This window comes from Haliaeetus leucocephalus, unplaced genomic scaffold (genome assembly GCF_000737465.1).
Source record: "Haliaeetus leucocephalus isolate CR32 unplaced genomic scaffold, Haliaeetus_leucocephalus-4.0 Scaffold555, whole genome shotgun sequence".
Lineage (NCBI taxonomy): Eukaryota > Metazoa > Chordata > Aves > Accipitriformes > Accipitridae > Haliaeetus > Haliaeetus leucocephalus.
The window spans coordinates 16,049,038-16,074,768 of NW_010972991.1; the positions used below are offsets into that span (position 1 = coordinate 16,049,038).

The 25,731-nt window shown below is 36.0% G+C and overlaps 1 protein-coding gene across 1 annotated transcript in view; it reads left to right on the forward strand.

The window, feature by feature from the left end:
• Window positions 1–25,731, forward strand: part of LRP12 (low density lipoprotein receptor-related protein 12) — a 53,207-nt gene that overhangs the window by 20,973 nt on the left and 6,503 nt on the right. Inside the window, exons 3-8 of the mRNA XM_010577130.1 lie at window positions 2,268–2,292; window positions 8,699–8,755; window positions 15,878–16,013; window positions 17,518–17,720; window positions 22,632–23,733; window positions 25,188–25,320. Coding sequence (XP_010575432.1) covers window positions 2,268–2,292; window positions 8,699–8,755; window positions 15,878–16,013; window positions 17,518–17,720; window positions 22,632–23,733; window positions 25,188–25,320 — 1,656 coding nt within the window. The remainder of the gene's footprint in view (window positions 1–2,267; window positions 2,293–8,698; window positions 8,756–15,877; window positions 16,014–17,517; window positions 17,721–22,631; window positions 23,734–25,187; window positions 25,321–25,731) is intronic.

The following is a 25,731-nucleotide window of genomic DNA, read 5'->3' on the forward strand; positions in this document are numbered from 1 at the left end:
AAAATACTAATGTAGACAAATCCCAAGTTAGCACCATAAAATTATCAGTAATAAAGGGGTTTTTATGTTTTGGCAGAGAAGTTAACAGATCTGTTATGACCTGATCGTTATATATTCTTCAAATTCAAAGCATTTATTTATGTAGTGAACTTTTTAGAGTACCTGTTTTAATAGTCAGTTTTTGAAGAACGAACGCACTTTGGGGGGGGGATAATCTTACAATGCTAAAGAATGTAAAAAGTAGAGTATTTTTCCTTAGACATTTTTAAGTCACTGTTATCAAGATTATAGGAATGAAGGTATTTGCTGTTGTTCACTCAAGTACTGATTAACTTTGGGTTTAGGCTCTGTACAGTGAATATAGATTTGGAAACTTCGTGGCTGTTTTATTCACCAAGAGATTAATAAAGACCTGTTTTTCAAAAGTACAATGCAGCTAGGTGTCATTTAAAGTCCCTCTGTGAGGAGGAAAGGACAAGTAAGAATGAGGGGGCGATACAAAAATGCAATGTTGGACAACAGGTTTTAAGTATACAGTGCAGACTTTCAGCAGCACCATACCCATTGTTTTATGCCCAAGAAATAATTTTCTAAGCACAAAATGGTAGATATTGGTTGTTGTAAAAAGTAAAAATAAAAGTCTAAAACCTGCATAAAACAATTCCATTACAGAATTGATTCTCTAGTTCTTGTCTTAGTTTTCTAAATAAAACAACATCACAGTCGGTCTAAAATAAAAATGGTAATACACAAAACAACAGCATTGGGTATTGTAAACAAATTCTGTGCTCTATCTGTTTTTACAGTGAAATTTTATGTGCTTATTTCCTGCTTTTGTATCATAAACACTTTGAAATAATCCACTATTTCAGTATAGTTTAATCTGTTAGTCATTTTTATTGTTTCCTTAATTAAAGAAATTAATTATGCCATTGTAGTGTTTGAGTATACAACACTTTCTCATTTCACGTGAACATTCACTTTCACTGTTTGAAATTGTAGGTATATTTACTGTATCTTCTTTGTAGCAGATGTTCTTCTGTTTATGGGGATTTGGAATAAATCTTGTCACCCTGTTGCTCACCTTGCCTTTAGTAGAGAATTCTGACTGTCTGCACAGCAGTAAGGCTTTCTCTCCGTGTTCCTGCCTATTGCATGTGTAAATTTATATTAAAAGAAATGGTTATTTAATCCTTCCCTTACCTGAAGGATAATTTACATCTTGCTGCACAGCTTAATCCTGTTTTACAAATGACCACCTGAAATTCCTATGACTCCAGTACTTAACCGTAAGGAAATATGGAAAAGAACTACATATAACTAGTTAACACCAAACTGTTGATTTAAAAATAAATAATACAAAATTTGTCAATAACTCTTGCAAAGATGCTTTAGCTAAACTGGAGTTTATTGATCAGTTAATGCCTAAAAGTCAATACTGGCCTTTCTCATGATGCTTTTTTAATTGCCTTTTGTCATGAAATACATGAACTTAAGCAAAAGCATGTGTTGCCCTTTGTCAGGGAAGTAAGTAGCAGTTAGGTGTAGGACAGAAACTTCTGGTCAAAGATCCACTGCACTATATAAAAAAGAACAATAAAGACACGACAATATGAGATGACTGTGGATCATGCATCTTATCTTGAGTAGTTAATCCAAATAACACAAATGTGTTAATTTGATTTCATGCATATCTCTAATCAAAATGCAGTGATTGCAGACTAAGCCATCAGAAGGCAGGAGATAATGGTGTCACCTGTAAAGGCTGTGACTCGTTTCTGTAGGAATCTGTGAATGACACTGCTGCTTCACTTTGTAATGGAATATAGAGACATAACAAATGTTGCCTGGCTTCAGTGGACTGTGTACTCTGAGCTCTGCCGCACCTTAATTTAAAGCATTCCCTGTAGCAATAATACTGTTTTATTTCATGAACTGTTCTGGGAGGGTAAGTTTCAAATGCTTAGACTGCTTTTTTTTTTTTCTTTCTATTTGCTCCACTTTCAGTTCCTTGTCTCTCATAATGTTGAAGTGGCACATGTAGCTCTGTTTCTGTCTTCTGAGGAAGGCAAAGTCTGAATTTCTGCAATACAGTTTAGCAGTGGCGGGAGAACACATTTTGCATAGATGAAGAGAAAGTGCAGGAGAAACCATATTCTCAGAGACTTTTCTAGATTATAAAGGTTGAAAAAACAATTCTAGTCCCTTTCATATGTGTTCATTTGAGATTATAGAAAGTGTTGTTTTTCTCAGTTGCATAATCTCAGTTTACTGTGTACTGCTCCTTCTGCGGTATAGGAGTTTGGCAGCCGTATGGCCATATACCTATGGATATGTAGCTCTTTGCTGTTGTTACAGCATTAAATCCCTGCAGCTAATGCGTTTAATTCTAAACGCACAGTAGTTTAACAAATATAGGTGCAAAGTATTCAGGAGATGAGGAGGTTGTAAATAATGAGCCAAAAGTCTGAGGAGGATCCTACTTAACTTTTTTGGTTCATTAACTGCATGTGACCTACGTGTAAATAATGCAATATAGTGTTTTGGGTTACATACTGAACAAATGTTTTTATCACAGAATGGTTTGACTTGGAAGAGACCTTTAAAGATCATCTCATTTATCTGGAGGAGGGTGGTAGTACTTGTTTTTCTGTTGGTCTCCCACATGCCCTGCTCTGAGCTGTAACATCTTAACCGTAGATTAACCATAGGTATGACGGGTAGGCAGTTAGCCTTTGCTGCACTTTTCTCCCACAGACTCAACAGATGAGTGTGACTGTGGTTCAGCCTGACATATGGTGTCTTCAGGTGGAGCTTGTTTCTGCACAAGGGTGCTTAGATACTTTCAGGAAGTGGGGGGTGGGATGGCCATGTGCTGGGACTGTCACAGAAGATGCCAGCAAAAGGGGTCATTTCCAAGAAGCGTGCTGGAATATTGCAGAGGCATCATGGATGTTTCCAGCTCCCTTATCTCTAGATCAAGAAGGATGTTACTATTTTTGGACTAGGGTATCATAGGACCATTGCTAAGTGTCTTTTTAGTGAGGTGATATATAAGGCCGCACCAATTTGTTCATGGAACGAAAGTAAAATTCTTATTTTAGCGGCATCATCCGCACTTGGTCTATTAGACGCAAAATTTAGTGAAGATTAATGCAAGGTAACTTCAGCTGACAAGAGGCAGTGTAAGTAAGTTAAGCTTACTCTTTTCTTTGTAAGGTACAGAGGGGACGGGAATTTTGGGAGTAGGATGAAGAAAGGAAGTTTGGTCATGAAGTACATTGTCTAAAGCAAAGCAGGTTGAACAAGTACCATGATAAAGGGTGTTTGGAAATGCATTATATACAGGAATTGTTGTTGATCTCTTCCTGGTAATTGTGGTTCAAGAGAAATGTCCTGTCCAGTCTGCTTGTGGAATATTCATTATGCACCACAATACCTTTTAACTCAAGGTAGTTTAGAAAAAGCTCCCTCTTTGTAGCCATCCAGTTACAGCAGTTCCTCAATTTATACAGTTCTATTTATAGGGGGGGTTGTAATTTGGCTGTTAAAGCTAATGGCAGAGGCTTAATCTTTATATAGAATAATTCAGCTTTGATGGAGATACGTCTGCGTGATTTTTTTTGTGGACAGTAACTACTTGGTCTGACAGCAAAAATAAAGGTAACTTAAATGTGGTGTTTGCCACTATGGATTTTTTTTTCTTTTCATTTTTCATTTCAACAGTCAAGTTAATTTCTCTCTATAATACAATCTGAATTTAACTGAGTCCCAAGATACATGATGTTCTTCCAAACTGAAGTTATAAAATTCAGTTTTATAATCATGGTGGACAAAGTTGCATGTACCAAATTTTTTGGGGTGCGCTTTTACGGTATTCATCAGTACTTTCATATTACTAGTTTTAGTCAAATTGAAATTAAAATGGGGTTTTCATTTAAGAGTCATTATTTGCTACCTCAAATATATCAATATTTAGGTAAACTTCTTGTTCTTTGTCTGAAACCTCCAAGTTCATATATCTGGAATGGAGAAGCTTATCTTGTTTAATCAGAATGTTTGGGCTAAGAGGGACACTTAATTATTGGGGGTGGTGGGGTATCTGTTTGGCTATGCTTTTTGAAAACTGCATGAATTTGAGTAGAACTTAAAGGAGAGGCTCATTTCAGGACTACAGGCTTAGTTTTATGCTCTGAAGTTATACGCAAATAATCCTCTGAGTCTGATACTGATCCTGTTCTGAGAGCGAGCTGTGCTGTGTAGGCTATGGGGAAGGAGGGATATAGGGGGGTAACATCCTAAAATGAAGCATGCTGCATTGTGGTTAGCCTCCACATTAGTCTGAGCATCACTGCTGCTGTCTGGGTTTCAAACATATAGAACTTGGCAGCTATTTCTTCCAAACGTGTCATGTTTTTCAAGTGTGAAAGCATTGTTTTTTCCACACACTCTCCTTATAGTCTTCCTCTGCAGTTTGGTTGGTTTTGCTGCTGCAACATTTTCCTTGTTGTCAGCCCCACTCCCCTGGCCTGTGTTTATTTTCCTATCTGTGATGAAACTGAGAAGATGTTAGTGAGTCAAATGCCTTCAAGGCTATGGTTTTTATCTTCCACATAGTTTTGTTCCCCTCTCCAGATTCTGTATAGGAGTACAGAGCTCATGGCTCTTGGACCAGGATGTTTGGAAGTGATGTTGAGGGTGTTGGGTTTTTCAAGGTGAGGTGGGGGGTGTTTAACATAGTTTCATATAGGCTGATAGGGGAGAAATGCCACAACTGCTAGAAAACCTCAAGGCAAACCTAGCATTGTCTTGCCTTCTTATGTGGTCAGTCAGCTGTGAGACACAAATCAAAAGGAGTTAATTCAAGTGTTTATGGAACTACTAGTCTGTTTCTGCCTGACCCTAAGACAAGGCAGCATCTCAACCTGGAGGATTTGACTGGGGTAGAAAAAATTGACAAAGGTCAAAGGGACTGGCTTTGTGCTGTGAAAATAAAATAAAATTTTATGGATGAGTCTTTGAATGTTTAAGAGATTTTTAAAGTTATTCAAGACAGAAAGGCATCTCAGAAATTGGAGATTGTTCCATACTGTAAACACACTCTATAAAGAGTCTAACTCATTTAATAACCAATTGGCAGATTTTTTTTTTTAATTGCAGTCAAGGAATTTTTAAAGATACCAGCAGCAACAAACTCGTGTGCATTTAAATAGAAAGCCATTAAAAGTACTTTCCATACTTTTGTTTAACCTATAGGTTACCAGTAGTTTAACATATCTTGTATCCTATTTATCAAAGAATCTTTTTTTTAGAAAAAAAACATAGTAAACACTTGTTTTTATCTTGAGCCTTGTCCGCTTGAATTTTTTAACTTAAATGCAGTTGCTGACCATATCTTAAGCTTCAGTGCTAAAGTTGACATACATTTCTGTTTAATACTACTTAAGTGATCCATTTGTCATAAGTATTTATAAAAGGACATGAAGGAGATGGGTATAGTCCTGGTTACACAAGTGATTTTTTTAAGAAGTCACACAAAAAAAAAGTGATGGAAGATGTCAGTTTTTGAAAAACAAACTTGGTTTCTTGCAGGCAGAATGGATTCATGCAGGAGCTTCTTGGTGTGTGTCTGCCAGTGCTGTGCTGTCACATGTACTTAACCAGCTCTTGTAACTGATGTGGACAAACTTTGTGTCAAGTTTTGCTAGGTAGCACCTGTTTCAGTTTAAAACTTCAGGTTCAAATAGGAATGAAAAGTAAATATTTCTTTAAAGCATCAAGAAATATGAAAGCTTACTAGTGACCTAAGAAAAAATTTTTTTATATACTCATACGCTGCTGTATTAAATAGATAGACTAACAGGAATTTCAAAGATAATTATGTTCCCATATCTTAATGGAAATTACTGATCTGCTATCTGGTATATGGATATTCTAGTGGTCTCAGTTTATATGGAACCATGTGACATAGCTGTCGAGGTCATATAAGGATCATTGCCTAAAAATTTCTTAAAGGTTTCAGCAGTTAGTAATGCTTAAATGGCATCTGAACACACTCTATTTTAGTGACAGTTTCCAATAAAAAAAGGAAGTAATAATCTGAGAGGTTTCTAAGGTTCAGCTTTAATGTAATGAAAGATTATTGGGAAGGAAATAATTTTTAAAAAAACACCTTATTTTGATACTATAGTACTTGGGTCTGAGTTGAGGCTTCATCATCAAACAGTGATTTTCTGGCTAATCACTGATGTTAGTTTGACAATAAATCTGACATCACTTTACATCAAGAGATTAATTGTTAGATCATAAAGCATATTTAGATGGAAGATATTAAAGTGTTCAATTTTTTGATATTGACTGAAGTTTTCTTAATTTAACCCACTAATTCTAAGTCAATGTGTACAGGATTTGGATGTGAGTTCCCATTTTAGTATGCTTCTTGTTGTTCCTGATCTATAGTTTTTGTGAATTTTTTATATGTACATTGCTTTTCTTTCCACCACTACAGTGTTATGTCAGTATTTTCATGGTTTATTATTGTTTTTTTTATCAGAGCTGATTTCATTAAAATTCGGGGGGATTTGTTTTCCTGGCCTTTATGTATAGGCAGCTTGTCTGTAATTCAGATTCCAGGGGCATCAGTGGAGTGCCCAGATATTGACTGCCGTCAATGTCTTTACTTCAGGGTTTATCATATTTTGAAATGTTTGTGAATTCCTTTTTTTTTTGCCATGCTGTTCGTTTTCAGTGTTCAATAACAACTACAGATACATTGCTATGTGCTAATAACCCCTTTTTGAAAATACAAAACCAGAGATAATCCCTACTGTAATTTGAAAGATGAAATACCAGTAAGCTACTTCTAGCTTAAAACAAGAGGTCTTGAAATGTGTTAATGTTTTCCCTATGTTGATGGAAATAATAGAAAACAAGACAATCAGAAATGTGCTTCTGTGGAACCAGTTAAAAGTAAAATCACTTTACAGCAAAGACAGTGTTTATTTTGTAAATTTAGAGCTGTTATTGAAGACATGAAATCAGAGCAGTAAACACTCCTTAGCATGTCAATTTATATGCAAAATGGAGAAATTATTTGGAGAATAGCTTTTTAAAACTGATAGGTATATTTTACTTTTGAAAATAGTTTAATTGGAAAATAGTTGCTCACTAATACAGTATTTGAAATAGTTTTTGTTTTAAAATACTTATGTCTTTTGAATGTTGAGGGGAATTGTTAGTGTGGAATTTTTTAAAATTGAGACAAAGCAATGTGGTATGTAAATATATGCAGCAAAATTAGTTCATTAAAAATGGAGGGGAAAACATGTCACTTAAGAGCTCAGTAATTCAACTAAAAAAAAATTAGACTTGCTATTTTTTCTACAAATTCTGATCATTGGGTTTCTAACTATTGTGTCTTTAGGAAGTAAAAAATTATGTCTTTGTGCATTTGGTGTCAACCCTGGGAGCAATTTCTGAAACATTTTATTTGTAACCACTGCAATGGCAGAGTGTTGAGATGCTTGCTTAGGTGTATATATTCTAGGTCAAGTTTAACAGTCTTTAGGCTTGTTATAAAAGGAATTTGAGTTTTCTTCATATTTAAGTTTTCTTCGTATTTTCTTCAGTATTTAAGGTTCTTGTTACCCAAACATATCACACTTATATTGCAGCGCTGGTAGAACAACTGATCTCACATGTATGAAAATCTGTGTGACATGGCAAATCTTCAATATTACAAAAATTTGAGGGATGAAGAGTTGTGGTTTTAAAATTTGCTTAGTGATGTATTTTACATTTTAGATTCACTGCCTGTGTTCAAAGGAGCTTATTTATGAAAGTAGCTCTCTCCTTCCAAAACGCCTGGAAGATTTTATTAAAAATTTGTTGCAAAGGTTCAAAGAAAACATGTTGAATAAAGAGGAGGAAAATGAGAGCTGTTCAGTGGGAGAAATATGCACAAAGACAACTTGATCTGTTACATCATGTAACAGGGCTATTGCCTGTCAGCAAAAGTATTTGCCTTAGCAGACTACTTTTACTTTAGAGGAGTACAAAGTAGTATGAGATTTGGAGGAATAACTTTCTTGTCTCTAACTCTTGATGACCACATGGGTCTTGTTCATCTTTGCAAGTATGCTTAGTTTTAATGAACACTGATGGGGGGTTACTCTTGAAGGTAGCTAGTTCCTGGCTATATCTGAAACATCTTTCTGGATAAAGGGTGTAGGCTGCAATTCATCATGAAATAGATGGATGTCTTCCCCTGGATGTCTTTATTTGCATAGTATTTACTTACAAATCTCGATTGAGGAGAAGATGGGGAGGATGCATTGAAATAAGCCTTTCTTGAAAAGAAAAAGAGCATCTGATGCAAAATCATGCAAAGTCTACCATCTGAAATGCCTGAAGTTTCTCAAAACTTTCTTACTGTCAGTCTCTTGTTCCTTAACTTTCTAGTATATTTAGTTGTCCTAGTACACTAATGATGTTTGGGGTTTTTTTTTTTTTCATTGTATAGTAACTTTTTCTCTAGTTTTTCTTTTAAGTTTTATCATAAAATGAACGTAGGACCTTTCATGTTTAATATTAATTAAAATAACTCCAGTTTTGTTCTTTCTGTTCTGTAAAAGGGTATCTGAAGAATTTTTACAAATTTTATCTTGGAAATTAGCTTATTCATTATGTTTAATTTTAGGAAATGGTGCTCTTGCAGAACATTCTGAAAATGTGCATATTTCAGGAGTGTCAACGGGTAAGTCATTTTTTGTAATGTTTAAATTTCATGCATGACTTAAATAGTAAATATTGAAAGCCACCTGGTATCTTATGAAGAGATATTTGGCTATAAAAATTATTACTGCCTTTTGCAGCATGTAATAAGGAATGAAGCAACTGGAACATGGAAAAATTCTCATAAGATAAAATTGATACCTGCATGCTCATGAACAGATTATGCCTTTCTAAGTGGACTGCTTAATTATTTTTCCATACAAACATTGAACTAAGAGAAAAGTTGGTTTAAGTTGAATTGATATTTTCTTTCCACAGTAAAGTTTTTGTGAAATGAAATTTATTGAAATGTAATTTTGGACACTGCTACTATCAAATAATATAAATCCAGGAGTTATGCGTTTCACCTGATTAGATTGAAGCAGTAACTGAAACTACTGTACACTTGACTGCACAGTTTCCTTAATACAAGAAAAAAAGAATTTTAGAACTCATGAAACTGAGAAACTGATGAGATGCTGGGAGAATATGGGGTGTAAAAGCAGCACACGTTGCTCAAAGGTTGCTACATTCTCTTCCAGTACTTACGCCTCTTCTGGGCAGCAGCCGCAGTTGGGACTATTCTGTGTTACTGATATGACTGTGCGTCCATTAAGGCATTAGGTGATACCACTGTATAGTCTTTGTTCTTTGGATGTTAAGCTGTGTCAGCTAAGCTGCTGGTCATGTTTTATGATACAGATACTCAGAATATGTGCAAATGGGGAGATAAACACTGATCTTCAGTGGGTAGAAGAATGCAAGCCTGATTCTTTCAATAGGGAAGCTGCCACTAATCCCTGGAAACCAAACTGATTTTCACATCCTTCTCCTAAAATAAGAGTCAGAATGCAAACTCGTCCTTTTTGACAACAGCTTGCACATCTCACTGTAGTTATCTTTTCAGTATCGCTTCAAACATTACATTGCTACTTGTGGATATGGTTAAGTTTTTGGATAAATGTATTGTCAGTGGATGGTCTCTGTTAGACCATACCACCTTCTTCTTCCCTTTCATCGTTTCCCACTCAAAGACTGTCAACAGTCTAATTATGATCTTTGCTATCCATTCTTGTGCTATGTCATGAAGAATGTTGTTGTTTTTCAACAGTAGTAATGCACCAAGTATCATATATAGTACATTTATGGCACACTGTAAATAATAAATAACACAGGTACTTGCCACTGTGGGAAACATTGTTGCTGGAATTGGGTTGTACAAGAAACACACAGCCTAAAATCTAGCTATGCAGTTTTCAGGATGTGTTTTAACAACCTTTCACCCCTTTGTTTACTGCAACTGTCATATCACAGGTTGCAATACAGGCAGAAAATCATCTGCTGGGTAAGAGGTGAATGGAATTTTTGACTCTGCTTTCAGTACTTTGGCCAGCATGCTTGAATAGGCAGTGCCAAGAAGACGAGAACACAATGTACTTCCTATGCAAGATAACAGCAGCTGGTAGACAGGCCTTTAACTACTGAGAAGAAAGATCCAGTGAGGACTTCCATTTAAAAATAAATTTAAAAAAAAAAAAAAAAAGTTAAAAAAAGTAGTTCTGGCGGTCCTGTTTTCTGAAACAGCCTCCCAGCTGGGGAAAAATAAATATCATACTCTTAAAGTTTCTATCTTGAATATAAAGTGAAAATTCCTCACTGGAGAATTTTGAGATAGTGGGGATGGGGATGGTCTTTTAATGAAAACCTGAAGAAAGCATGTAGACAGACACAGTGGCATTTTTCTTACAGTTCTTTGTATGTACATCTTGGGTATATGGTCCAAGTATAAAAGATGGGGATGGATTTAGATGATTTTTGAGTTCCTTTGAAACAATCTGGATCTCCCAAACATGTTTTTGAACTTGCGGATTATATATTTGATCAAGCATACCTGGACAGCTTTATATTTATCAGAACAATTTTAAGCAGAGTTTCTGTAAAATAGCACCAAAGACATCTGGCCTTTAACCTTTCTAAATCCAACTTTAACTTGGTGTTGAAATCAAGCAAGCGAATTTCTTGGACAGTTGCTACTGAGAAGGGATTTAAAATGAAATTATTGTCTTGATGGTAGATTTCCTGTCATGCTGCTGCTGCAAGGCTACATGACCTACCTTACAAAATTATGTTTTAATAGCACAGACCTCTGTGATCTTCGGTATTTATGCTACTGCTGTATATTATATCTGCCAAGTTACAGGTACACCTCTAATATATGAGCATGCTTTTTCTACCACCAGCAGTAATCGAATGTTGTCTCTTGCATATAAGCTATCACTAAAGAACAAGTGTTTATGCCTTTAAAATCTGAAAAATTGAGAAGTATTTTCAGGTCTGTCTTTAGGGTATGTTGCACCATAATTGTCACAACTGCAAAACCAATCCCTCTGCCCCCTCTGTTTCAAAGAACTTCTACACTGGTGAAAACACTAGTTCACAACAATTTAAAAAAAAAAACCAAAACAAAACCATAATGATTCCTTTTTGCTGAGTGTGTCTCTGTATTGCAGAGCAAAGGGCATTTTAAATTAAAGCTTTTCAGCTTGACCTGAAGGCAAGATTCCTGTGCCTTCCTCCCCTGTAGTTCTCCAAATAAGACTTTCAGTGGCTCCTGAGAGTTACAAATGCAATAATTATCCTCCCTATTCATGGTTTAGACTTTATCACAACATTATTCTCTTTTTATTCTAAGCTGTTTTAAACACCTTCAGATCATTTATCCAGCTGCATTCATGTCCTTACCGTGTCCAATATAATGCGTACCTTATCATCTTGTGGTTCACATTGAAAGCTAATTCTTTTATCTTTTCAACTAATCTCCTGGCATTACTGTGAAGATAAATCCCTAATCTCCCTTTCCCTGCTTTTCTGAAGTGACTTTTTTCTTTGACATGTTGTTCACTGTTACTACAGGTACTTTACTTCTCTAGATCTTGCTACAGAATTTTTGCATAGGTTTCTTAATTATTTTCTTGTTATAACTTGCAAGTTGAATTTGGTACTGTAAAGTTTTCATTGGCTCTCTTCTGTTTACCAGTCAACATCCCATAGGTAGTTCACGGCCATGTTCTGTAATGTGGGGTGGTGCACAAATTTCAGGAAGAAGGGAATAAGGAAAACTGTTGTACGTGTTTTTAAAAGTCCACAAGAAAATCCATATACACCAGAAAACCATGTGCACAGCTTATTCTCTCAGCAGGTTTTTTTGACCATTATTTTGCACTTTAGTCTGTGAAACATCTTCAGTCCTAATTATAGTATTGCAGTCTACTGAACAGAGCTATATTATAGCAAAGTAACAGATTTGCATATTGATTGTTAATGAAATAAAGGCTTACAAAGGAAAGAGTTTTAAGCACGTAGGAGATGGATGAGCAGAACTGTACCAGAGAATATAGGGGAATTGAGAGGAATGTAGGCAGAGACAACACCCATGTAGAAATGGTTGTGCAGGAGGGATTTGTTCCACCCAGAAATCTTAGAGCCACCAGCATGAGATTTGAAAACATCTTGGACATGCATCACTGTGTGTCTTTGCTTCTTTATGATGCAGCCTTGTCAGTTTGTTTTGTGCTTCTGCCTCGGTTGCAAACTCATCTCCTCTTTTTCTGACTCCTGATTTTCATTCTGCAGTTTTCTTATGTATTTTTAATACTTCTAATAAATTATTCCAAACTTAGTCAGTTTTCCTGCAATTTTAAGTTCCTATGGCCATAACTGACCAATATGACAAATGCCTGCAGGGCCACTAGCAATTGAAATTAGAAGTGCAAATTCTCCACAACTTAGTGTAAAAATGTTTGCTTCTATTGATAGATTTCTGTTTTACGCACTACAGTCGAATTGGTTTTTTGATTCCCATGTCCTTCTTGACCATGTTTACAAACACATGAATAACATGTATGTTACATTATATTCCCAAAAGCTTTCGAAGAAACATCCTAGTTAAGCAGAGGGTCAGGAATTGATTTTGATGGGCTTGCTATTAAAGTAGATTCCTTTAAAAACTGTTCTGTTTTAAAAAGTTATCCTTGATTTTAAAAATCTTTCTGAGAAATTATTCTCTTTGAAAATGACAGCACTTCTGAAGTGCAGCTTCTTACACAGTTGATCTTGACCTTTATACTCTTTTTAAGCAAATGGGAGATTTCTGTTGTCTCCCAAGTTATAAGTAAGATTTCAGTTCATGGATGTATACCAAGTACACAAGTACATTCAGTTTATCTAGCTAACCTGAAGTTAAGGAAGCTGTAATTCCCTTTTCAAGTCCATTCCGTTTTGTTTTTTGAACCCCCATTTTGTCATATGCACACTTTCTTCCGTTTGGTTTTTTTCTCTTCTACAGAAGTAGTACTGTATTGTTCACTCCAACCTGTATTTTAGTGCCTGTGATCATTGTTGCTTCCTCATGCCCTCCTTAGTCGTCTTCTCTCTTGCCATATTAGATGGTGATGGAAATGGTCGTATTTTGCCCCCAGCTTTTTAGTGTTAGCTTTGGTGGAAACAGAGAAAAGGCCATCTTAAGTAAAAAAAAAAAATATAGAAAATATAGGGATATGGCTGGTATTGCAAACAAAGGCTAAAAAACCTGAATTTGAGTACAACTGGAAGTTTTCATGGTGCCCTGAAAATACTACCTTTGTTATACAGGCTTTCCATGTGGAATTTCTTCCATTCAGCCTCATGTAACAAGTAAAAGTTACTGCTTGTACTACTGCAGGGATTGGATTGAGTAGGTTATAGTTGTCATGATGCGCTGTGCCAGCATAGGAATTTGCAGAGCTAATTGCATAGTAATTTACAGTTGCTAGCAATGTTTGGAGGTTTCTATTGAATAGACACGTGGTGTACATGTGTTTCTAGCATGCTTAAGTTTTTGGAGGTGAACTTTGTAAAACAGAATGAACATGTGTTGAATGGATTATTTTTATTTTGTAGTGTAAGGTTTTTCTTTGTCAGGCAAATTTTAAAAGCTTCCTTATAGGTTCTCAGTGACAAAATCTCCTATGTCAGTTTGTAAATATCTAAAACCAGGTGAATGTTGTAATAGCATAAATTTCACCTGAAGGCAATTTATTTTAAGCTGAGTACTATTTCAGTAGTAACCAAGTAGTGCATGGAATTGCTTGCCAACATCTGCCAGCTTGGTACAAAATGCTTTACACATTCTTCTACTTTTTTGCATGTTTTTGTTTCGAACCTGTTAAAACTGCTATTTTACTTCAACATTTAATTGTGAATAACCAGTTTTTCTCTCCAGTCCTTCCATTTCATGTCTGAACAGAGGTAAAGTATATCCAGATCATTCACACAGGAGCACTGTTCCAAAGTATCATGGTATTAGAGCACCACCTATAGGGTTTACTCAAAATTAAAACAAGGTTTCTAGTGAATATTCAAATAAAATAATATCTTTCTTTATTTTGAGACTTTTTCATCCCTAGATATTAGGAGAGGTCCTGTGTTCTGTAGCTAAATTATGTTAATACTTAACTGTGCAGCATGAATGAAGCTCTAATAAGAAACATGAAAAACTATTAAAGCAGTGTTTTCTTACAGCTGTACTTGAAAACAGTAAATTTACTGACTTTTGTTTCTAGATTTCTGTATTTAAGCTAATACAGAAAAGTCAGGCATATGCCAGCATTTTTGTCTCTTAATCCTTTTAAACCTATCTTTAGAAATGTATGTTATTCCATATAGAATATTTTTAAGTAATAATAATTTAAGAATATAGCTTTTTACTGTGTTAGAGCTGGACAGTAGTCTCAGGTCCCTGTAATCTTGAAAAATTATCTTAAAATCTTAATTGTGGATAAAAATAGAAAAAATTAATAATCTGTTTACAAATTACATGATTACAACTCTTGCACTGTTACAAATGCAGTTCATTCTTCATCGTGTTTGTTCACTGCATCAGTTCTGATTTGTTATTTTAATCAAATACATATTCAAAATTTAAAAAATTCTAACAGCTTTTGATCATCAGACAATAATGAAAACGCTTCCTCATTTGTAATAGTTCTTGTGTTTGAACTACTGTGCATAACTGATTGTGCTACCAGTAAACTTTGAGAGCTTGCAAGTTTTGGACTAGCAGTGAGGAAGTTGTAAAATAAGAGCATAGAGAGCAATTACTTTTAATGTGTTTTCTGACCTCTGAAACTTCCTCATAATTTCAAGCTCTGTAGCGAGCCTGGCCTTCCTATTTATGTGATGGTTGTGAATATACTATATGACAGGCGTTGGATATAAGGCTGCTAAGGGGGGAAAAAACCCCCAGCAAAACAAAACCACAAAACTAGTAAGTACATTACTTGAAATAAAATCAGCAGAGCTGGGAACACTTCAGTGAAAGGAACAAGCAGCTGAGTTAAGGCCAATGCAGAAAGCTACACCTGTAATAAAGTAAGAATACAAATGGCTGAGTTACTTCAGCTGCATAGAATTAATCCTATAAATATAAGCTTTCTAGTCCATTATCAGAAATATAGTTATGCAAGTCCTTCTTAAGAATAATCTCTTGTGAACCTAACTTTTAATATCTATAAATGAAGTGTGCTGCAGTAAGTGTTCTTTGCCTTCCAAGCATTTGGAATCGTGTGTTTGAGGATCATTTCCATGCCAAGGGCTGGAAGGGGGTATTTAAGTGATGGCCAGGCACTGGGTCTTCCTGAGATGGGAAATTTCAGCTACTTGATTATTTAGCTTTAATTTATTTTTCACCTTCTAATGCGTTTGTCAGTATGAGGTGTAAATGCATGATTAAATTGAACTGAATCTTTGTGAAGGCTAAGAATAAAAATAGGAAATATGAAATCTTTCACTTCAGTAATAAAGTTGTCAAAGTCTGTATAGAATAATCTTTTTTAATCTATAGTACTAATTGACATTAGTATAAAAGTCTGCACTGGCAACATTGGAAAACATCTTTTGGCTGACATGTTCCATTATGAACTCCTTTAGACATGTTTTTATTGCTACATCATCTAATTCAGTGTGATATTTTCCCTGATTAGTGCTGATTTTTTTTTTTTTGTCCTACTGGCTTTTTAAAAAAAATGGAATTAATCAAATTGCTTTCAATATATATGTATTTTTTTAGCTTGTGGAGATATTCCAGAACAAATTCGATCACCAAGTGGGACAATCACAAGTCCAGGGTGGCCCTCTGAGTATCCTGCCCGCATCAACTGTAGCTGGTACATCCATGCAAACCCAGGGGAGATCATTACTATAAGGTAACAGTGCTCCTGTATTAACCACATGGATTGAAGAAGTAGTGCCTAGACTTTTTTAACTGCCAGTTGCGTATGTACCGATTTCTTCTTCCTTCCTGTGAATGTAGGATTTCTGTTTTGTGTGTTTTCTCCCTTTCCGTTCATCTGATTTGCTCTCACGCAGCCACATAGCATTTGTTTTCAACTGGAGGATTGGTGACTAGAAAAACTTCTACATGCTTATTCATTTGATTTCTTTTTAATGTCTCTGAAATACAGGAATTTTGCATTTAAAAATGTGTAGGGGAAATTCTATAATGCTTCATTGCTGTGAAGTTTCATGGTGTGCTTAAAAATTACAGGGTGCAAATAGTAAATTAGTAGATATGATCGCAGTTTTGGAAATGCTGACTTTTGGTGCAGGGAGCTCCTCACAGTTTCATGTATCTTGTAACTTCTCTGAAGAAGTAATGTAAAAAAGTTTTATCATAGGTTCAAGTTGTCATTAGTTCATTCCCCATTACTGCCATAAGGGGAATCTAGGCTTGTGTTTACCATCAAGATACAAATTAGTACTGCTTCATAGGCTGATCATGAAACTACATTAGCTGAAGATTTACTTCAGTTTCCAGTACAGACTTGCTGACCTAAGAAGCAGCTCTTCATTATGAAGTATTTGCTTTGACATGAGTTACTTATTTAAAGTACTGCTTTTTAATTTAAACAATCTTTCTACTAAATATTAAACTGGCATAAATGCAATGTAAAGTAGGTAGAACTGTTCATCTACTAGTATGCTTTCTAAACTTTTTCATACTGGCTTATTTTTAATAAAACTTTTTTTCCTCTCACGTTGTTTTTTTCCACTCATACATTTCACATTTCATTTCTGGTTTACTGCTCTGCTGTCTGTACAGACCTGTTTTGCCCAGACTGTCTCCCATTCACACTTCATTACCATGACAGCCTGTCTTAGTATAGTTGTAGCCATACCATGACATACCTGTTGGGTAACCAAGTAGTGCAACTGGGAGAAAATCTTATCTGAAATCATAGTTTTGAACAATTTAGCTGTATTTATAATGTCAAGTCATATCACTGGCTAGGTGTAGCATTAGCTATAGTTCTGATGAAATTTGGGTTAAATAAAACCACTTAGTACTATATGTAAGTCATTAAATGAGACTCATAAAGACAATTTCATGAACAGAATTTGTTTGTTTGTTTTTAGATGAAGCTTCCTTAATGTGTTTTTTGTAGCAAAACTGAGCTGCTTTAAGTAGTGGATGCAATATTTTGGTTGACTGAATGGATTCTTGCTGTCCTCATAATGTAAAATCATCATCACCACAAGGTTAAATCCTATTTTTATATGGGTAGAGAAGCTGCTCTTTTTATTTCAGACCAAAAAAGACTTACAGCTAACTTCCATTTTTATGTGTAGTAATTGATCAGCTTGGTTGTGTAATATCCAGTTAGTTCAGTAGCAATTTTGACTTTTTTTTTTCTTCCTCTTTCCTTTCAGCTTTCAAGATTTTGATGTTCAGGGATCACGACGATGCAGCTCAGATTGGTTAACAATTGGAAGCTACAAGAACATCGAAGGATATAGAGCTTGCGGCTCCTCCATTCCTTCACCGTACATCTCTTCACAGGATCATGTTTGGATCAGATTTCATTCAGATGATAGCATCTCCAGAAAAGGCTTCAGATTAGCCTACTTTGCTGGTATGTTTCAAATGATACCTAGTACAGTTTTATGGTTTCATTTTTTGTTTCCTGTTTCAAGAACTACTTCCTTTTAGCAGGGTACAGTATGTGTATTTTCTGTAGTCACTTCAAGGCTTATTGAAATCAGGGAAAATATACATTGTGTAAAGTATTTTGATCCATGCACAACTTGACTATTCAAAGTGGGAATCAATTACAGTAATAAGCAGAGGGGATGATTTGGAGAGGAAAAAAATTCACTATTAATACTAGGCAACTGGAAGGTTTTTTTAACAGTTTAAGATTTGAAATGTTTTCATAAGACTAAAATTAGTTTGTTAAAATAGTTGGGTAGACTTCTGCGTACCATAAATATGGCAGGAGAGGGAAGAAATGGCAGGATTTCTTTTAGAATTCTCACAGAAATTGCATCATTTTTTCCCCATCTCCAGAAGGTATACTATCTTTAAAAAATAAAATAAAACCCCCCACATATTAATATGATGGATTATCTAGCCAAGTACAGACATGGTTCTGTACATGCAGAATTTTTCTTGGATAATTCAAGTATGCGATATAAGCTAATTACTAGTAGTAATAGTTTGAGACTTTTGGGGGCAATTCTTGCTCTAGTAGCTGTTGCCAAGAGAGAGGAGGAAGCCAGTCATGGGTAAAGACTAGTTCCAAACTTGTTTTTGGCCTTAAGAGGTATTACAGTTTTATGCAATAGCATGATTTTGGTGTTCTATGTCCTGAACATCCCAAATACTGGATTATATTTTTCTTTGTTTTCATAACGGTTTCACGTTCTCTTGCTCCCAATATATGCCTATATCCACTGTCTGGCCTGCTCCAAATCTCTGTGCGCCAGCTTTTAACTCCTCTCCATAAAACAACTCATACTCTTACACCTATCCACTGCCACCCATCTTCAAAACTGTTCCACCAAAATTCAGTAAAATGAGTCCTGATCTCCTCTAGCCTAAGCCATATTTGTTCCTGGTCTGTATTCTGTACTCTTTCTAATGACTTTCTCCACCCTGTCAGCGTCTTTCACAAACCTGAAGTTTCCAGGCAGGCTTATCCCTCTCTATTGCCTGTTTTCAAGCTTACAAAAAAGTTCCCTCTACGGTTCAGCTCCTTGCAGCTTAGCAAGTCTTGGGAGAAGTAATGTAGCCTTGCATTTGATGCTGGCTCAGCTTTCAAGGCAGCGTTCTTTCTACCTGTGCTTTGCTTACCATCTCACCAAAGATGATGATGGGGGTGGGAGCCACTGTCTAATCAGTCATGCTCTGCTACTGTTTCTGTGAACCGCCCACACACACACTGTTATCCGGTGTGAGGCATCGGCTTCTGCCCTGTTTATCTCCCTGTCTTCGTAGGCGCAGAGGGAAGGCAGCATTTGTGCCTGAGGGGCTTTGAGAAGGAAGGACATTTTGGATAGGGGTGTGGAATGAGCAGGGGAGGCAAGCCACAAGCTCAGTAGAGTTTTTCTGAAAAATCCTTTCTTCTCTTTTCCTCCAATCTTGAAACAATTTCATGACGTAATCCCTCTTGGAAGAAGCTGTAATGTTTTCAACAATAAGCAGTTTTTTCTGTTACTTGATTTCTTCTTGTTAGTGCCATGCAGTAGTACTCAGTTTAGAGCACTTAAGACTTTAATCCTATGTTTTTAAATGTCTTTAAAAAAAAAATAAAAATAATGTTTTGTTTTAGGGGGGAGGGGCTGGTTGGTTGGAACTGTACTGAAACTTTGGTTTGAGCTTGGTCCCTGCGTTTGATATGATAACTTAGGAAGTATTTCACAATTGAGGTGGAAACGTAGTGTTTCAGTGATCAGAGTAGTCTTCTAATGTAAACTGGCCTGTGTATAGCAGAAGAGTTGAAAACCTGCTTTAATAATCATCTGATCATTTTCACTTTTGAGTGTGAGAAGGAGACTTCTGAAATACTAACAACATTTTTGTTATACGTTCAACTGTGCCATTATGTTGTTTGATTTCTTCTCATTAGCATCATGCAGTAGTGCTCAGCTTAATGTTTCAACAGACTATTTAATTCAGTGTTGTTAAGGCTACTCTCAAAGGTGGCATGTGATTTCAGAAGAAGGGGAAAAATAGTAATACTTCAGTTACATGGATGCAAGTTAGACCTACTTGTGCTGGAATGATAGAAACAATATAGATTACAAGCACAAAAGGGACCATTAGGGAGCTCCATGTTTAAAATCTGATATGGAAGATAGGCCATGTAAATTGTTTGAATTAGTTCTTGTTTAAAGTAAATAATATCTTCCAGGTAAATATTCATATTTCATTTTAAACAAACAAAACAATAACAACAAAAAAAGCATTACAGTTAGGAAGGGTACTTGACTAGAAGGTAAATTTGTGTCACTTTACTTGTCTTTCTTCCCTCTGTCTTCCTCTCACCACTTTTAATTTATCAGCCTTTTTAATTATGGGTATCAGAGTGGGACAGAGTTTACTAATGGTGATGTAGAGTGGAAAATAGAGTTAATGAAAGTATAGAGGTATAGGTTCACTCTAAATGCATGGAACAATTGTGTTAGTCCTTTGGTTACAACTGCACATGGGTTCTGCTAATTATCTTGTACTATCCTGAAGTCTTTTGTGGTACAGTTTCCAAAGACTTTTTTTGTACATCTCTTATTATTTTAAGACTCTAATTTTTTATTCATATGTAAACTTTCCTGATGTAATGACTTCAGGATCAGTGATTAAAAAGCGCTAAATCAGGATAAGTGGGCAGGTCTTCTCTGGGATGTTTAAAAGACTGCAGAAGGAAGAGCTTATGTTGAAATCGTATCCTGTTTTGTTACTACAATATTGCCATTAGTATTTACAGGTCTATTTTATAGCTTTCTACTCAACCTCTTCCAGGCTCTGCAAGGTAGAAGCACTGAGCTAGAGTATAATCAGTACTTGAACAAGTTCAATGACTCTTCTTATGCATATTCTACTGTATTGCCTTCCACGTGTGGACCATAGTCATTCAATTTAGGCAGGACAAGTCTAGTAGTTCAGTTTTACAAGTTTCAAATTCAAAGCCAAGGTTCTAAGTATTTGCCATACTAATATTATGAATGATGTGTATGTGTGTGAGTGTATTTTATATCTATATAGATATAAAATACGTATATATATATGAATACATATATATGTATGTAACAGAACAAGATGATCATACCATTTATACTAGATCCCTGGGTTGTTCTAGTGAAATAAACATTTTCTAAAACTTAATTACCAGCAGCACATACATTTTGCTCTCCTTTTACTCTGTCAGCAAATTTTTTGGCTTAAACATTCTTCAGCAGTGCTTAAACATTTATCATTCTTGTTGGTTTCATTTTTTCCTGCATTCATTTTTTAAAAACCTTAGCATTTTTGAATTTTTAAAATGCTGACATTGCACCTTTTAAAAAAAATTATTTCAAGGTAGAGTATTTCTTTTTAATGCTTTCTAAGCTACTGAAAGAGCAAAAAGGAGAACAGAGTGACTTGACCTATCACAGCAGATTAGTTGCAGCAAGGGAAATTCAGGCTAGATATGAGGACTTTTATCACTTCGTGCAGTTAAGCACTGGAAATTTGAAAATACTTGATTGGACAAGGCCCTGAAGATCCCAATCAAACTTCAGTTAGCCTTGCTTTGAGCAGATGATTTGATTAGGTGACCTCCAGAGATCCATTCCAATCTGAATTGTTCCCTTGTAAAACAAGATAGAACCTGCTTCTCCTGGGAAAGTTTATATTTCAGTAAGTTCATCATGCTGTCTTTCCTGTTTCTTTTTTAAAACGCTAAGTATAGTGATATTTAGATTTAGTATATATTTGTGTAATTTATTTCCTGAGTTACTGCTGTGTAGGACCATCTGCATTGCAGATTTTTTTGAGGTTTGTTTTGTTGTTTTTTTTTTGAGGATTGACCACAGCAGTTTGTTTTATAGGCCATTTTACAGTCTGTACTGTCATTTTTAGAAATTGCAGTGATTTTAAATGATACAGCAGTATTTGACTCTGCTAAATAGCTTGCTTCCCAGCTATGCTTCTGTGTTTAACATGGTTGGAACTTTAATAAATGAAGGCGTGAAAAAAATATTCTTGAATTTACAAGTGTGGTAGTAGCCAGTAGACCACATTTTCTTAAATAAAGGTGTCTCAACTTCCCATGCCCCCGACCAAAAAAAAAAAAAAAAAAAAAAAGACATACCACTCCCCCCCCCAACTTTTCCATGTTTTCTAGACTACTACTTGGATCCTTAACTTTTAAAGTATAATTTTGTGTTCAGGCAAGCATGTGTTTCTGCATTTGCTGCACTCTCCTCTTAGTTGCTGGAGGAGAGGCAGGAGCAGTGGGAAGAGGTGAGGCCAGAACAGAGGTTTCTCTTTGGTTGGTGGTAATAGGTAATCTTCAACTGTCAGCTTCTCTCTTGCCATAAATCCGTTGGTACAAAGTAGAAACCTATGAAAATAGGAGAGAGGTCTGACTGCTTTTACAAGAAAGAATTTGAGGAGGTAACTGGTACTGCAGGATAAAATGTTTCTGTATTTTGAGTGATAGAGGAGAAAAACAGTGCAGTATTTTTCTGAGTTATTTTAGCACCTTATAAGCCAAATTTTTCAATCACTATAAATGAGCATTGTTTTGTTGCTTGGGTTAAAGTTATTTGAGTGAAAGCAGCTAAGGATGAGGCTCATGCTGATGTGCTGGCAGAATTTTGACTCAAAAAAACTGTTTTATCTTGAAACTTACTGAAAGCTGTGATGATTTACAGAGATTTTAAATAGTTATTTTGCCATTCTGAACTACCTGGTGCAGCAAATAAATGTGACACAAACCATAAAGTGCTAAATTCTAAAAAGAGAACATTTTTATAATTTCTTTTCTTTTTTTTTCTTTCAGGGAAATCTGATGAACCAAATTGTGATTGTGACCAGTTTCATTGTGCTAATGGGAAGTGTATTCCAGAAAGTTGGAAATGTAATAATATGGATGAATGTGGAGACAACTCGGATGAAGAAATCTGTGCCAAAGCTAATCCTCCAACAGCTTCTGCCTTTCAACCTTGTGCTTACAATCAGTTCCAGTGTCTTTCTCGCTTCACCAAGCTTTACACTTGCCTTCCAGAATCTTTGAAATGTGATGGTAACATTGATTGTCTTGACCTAGGAGATGAAATAGACTGTGATGTGCCAACATGTGGGCAGTGGTTAAAATACTTTTATGGTACTTTCAGTTCTCCCAACTATCCTGACTTCTATCCACCTGGAAGCAACTGCACCTGGCTGATAGACACTGGTGATCATCGCAAAGTAATTTTGCGATTCACTGATTTTAAACTTGATGGTACAGGTTATGGAGACTATGTCAAAATATACGATGGATTAGAGGAGAATCCACGGAGACTGTTGCGTGTGCTAACAGCATTTGATTCTCATGCTCCCCTTACAGTTGTTTCATCCTCAGGACAGATAAGAGTGCATTTTTGTGCTGACAAAGTGAATGCTGCAAGAGGGTTCAATGCCACCTATCAAGTAGATGGCTTCTGTTTGCCCTGGGAAATCCCATGCGGTGGAAATTGGGGTTGCTACACAGAGCAGCAACGCTGTGATGGCTACTGGCACTGTCCAAATGGAAGGGATGAAACCAACTGCACCATGTGCCAAAGAGATGAGTTTCCCTGCTCTCGAAATGGTGTTTGCTACCCTCGTTCAGATCGCTGCAACTACCAGAATCATTGCCCTAATGGTTCAGATGAAAAAAATTGTTTCTTCTGTCAGCCAGGAAATTTTCACTGTAAAAATAACCGCTGTGTGTTTGAGAGCTGGGTTTGTGATTCTCAAGATGACTGTGGTGATGGCAGTGATGAAGAGAATTGCCCAGTCATTGTGCCCACTAGAGTAATAACTGCAGCTGTCATTGGGAGTCTTATTTGTGGATTGCTGCTTGTCATTGCACTGGGATGTACTTGTAAATTGTACTCACTCAGGATGTTTGAGCGAAGGTAAGTAGAACAGATGGCCTTGAGAACTTAAAAGATATGAAAATATTTAAAAAATTTATGGTATACTTGAAACATTTTTATTGACATACAGTTACTGTTGCGTGTGATTTCTAAAGGTGTTGTTCCTTCTTCTTCTTCTTCTTTGACAGTAAAAAGAGGTTAGTTAATCATAAAATCATAGAATATCTCAAGTTGGAAGGGACAGATGAGGATCATTGAGTCCAACTCCCTCCTCCTCGCAGGACTACCTAAAGCTAAACCATATGGCTAAGAGCATCATCCGGGTGCTCCTTGAACTCTGACAGGCTTGGTGCTGCAACCACTTCCCTGGGAAGCTTGTTTCAGTGAGTGACCACCCTTTCAGTGAAGAAAAGGGGATAGAAGTATTCTGATTGCTTAACTATTGAGTGTTAAGCTTTCAGATGTTGTTACCAAAAAGAAAGTGTGGAAAAGCTGCATTTCTGCAATTAAGTACCTCAATTCTGTATTTAACAGCCTGTTTCTTCTATTGTAGACTCTCTCATACAAGGATTATGCATTCTTCAATTTTTATAAAATAATAAAAGCATTTGTCATCATTTTAACCCCAGCCAGCAACTAAGCACCATACAGCTGCTCACTCACTCCCCCCTCACCCAGTGGGATGGGGGAGAGAATTGAAAAAAAGTAAAACTCGTGGGTTGAGATAAGAACAGTTTAATAGAACAGAAAGGAAGAAACTAGTAATGATAACAACATTAATAAAATAACAATAGTAATAATAAAAGGATTGGAATATACAAAACAAGTGATGCACAATGCAATTGCTCACCACCTGCTGACCAAAGCCCAGTTAGTCCCCAAGTGGCAATCCTTCCCAGCCCCCCTCCCCCAGTTTATATACTGGACATGACATCACATGGTACGGAATACCCCTTTGGCCAGTTTGGGTCAGCTGCCCTGGCTGTGTCCCCTCCCAACTTCTTGTGCCCCTCCAGCCTTCTTGCTGACTGGGCATTAGAAGCTGAAAAATCCTTGACTTTAGACTAAACACTACTTAGCAACAGCTGAAAACATCAGTGTTATCAACATTCTACTCATACTGAACCCAAAACATAACACTATACCAGGTACTAGGATCACAATTAACTCTATCCTAGCCAACACCAGCACAGCATCTCTCATGGTGCCTTTTATATTTAGTCCATGGTGGTTTGTTTTGGGGGGGTTTTTTTAGGAATTTATTGTTAGGTTGGTTTTGTTGTTCTTGTCTCAGCTGGACAGACCCATAGGAATGACTGCAAGGACTTACTGTATGTTCTTTGTCAATTAAATTTCAATTAAATTAATAAAACTTCATCTGCTGAAATTTATTATTTCAGATTATAAAAGTCTGATGTAGTTTTACTCTTAAATATATCTATATATACACATCATAGTCTTACGTATTGTGAAATTTCTTTTCTCTTTGAAAGGTCATTTGAAACTCATTTGTCAAGGGTTGAGGCTGAACTGTTAAGAAGAGAAGCTCCTCCATCCTATGGACAGTTAATTGCCCAGGGTTTAATTCCACCAGTTGAAGATTTTCCTGTTTGTTCACCAAATCAGGTAAGATTCCAAAATAGCAGGCAGACCACTTTAAAATTTAAGGAGGCTGAAATAAAGGTATTTTAACTTTCATCTGCTTTTTTGTTCTATAGCATTTCATTTTCTTCCTTTCAGGCCAATACTATAATATTAAGGATTAACCATTGGACAAAATCATGATACAGTAACACCACACTGTTTTCTTTGCAGGCTTTTTTTCTTGTTAGTGAATGCCAGTAATGCATACTATAGAATCCCTCTTGCATGAAAAGTAATAGATTGGTAGATCTAGTTGTATGTTCTGTATTGATGTTATTGTATAAGTCAAGATTGCAAGGTAGCACTTCGAAATCTGGGAAAGAAGAATTGAGACCTGTAATGCAAACCATAGTTCATATCCACTGTGCACATGTGTTTAGGTACGATCATGCC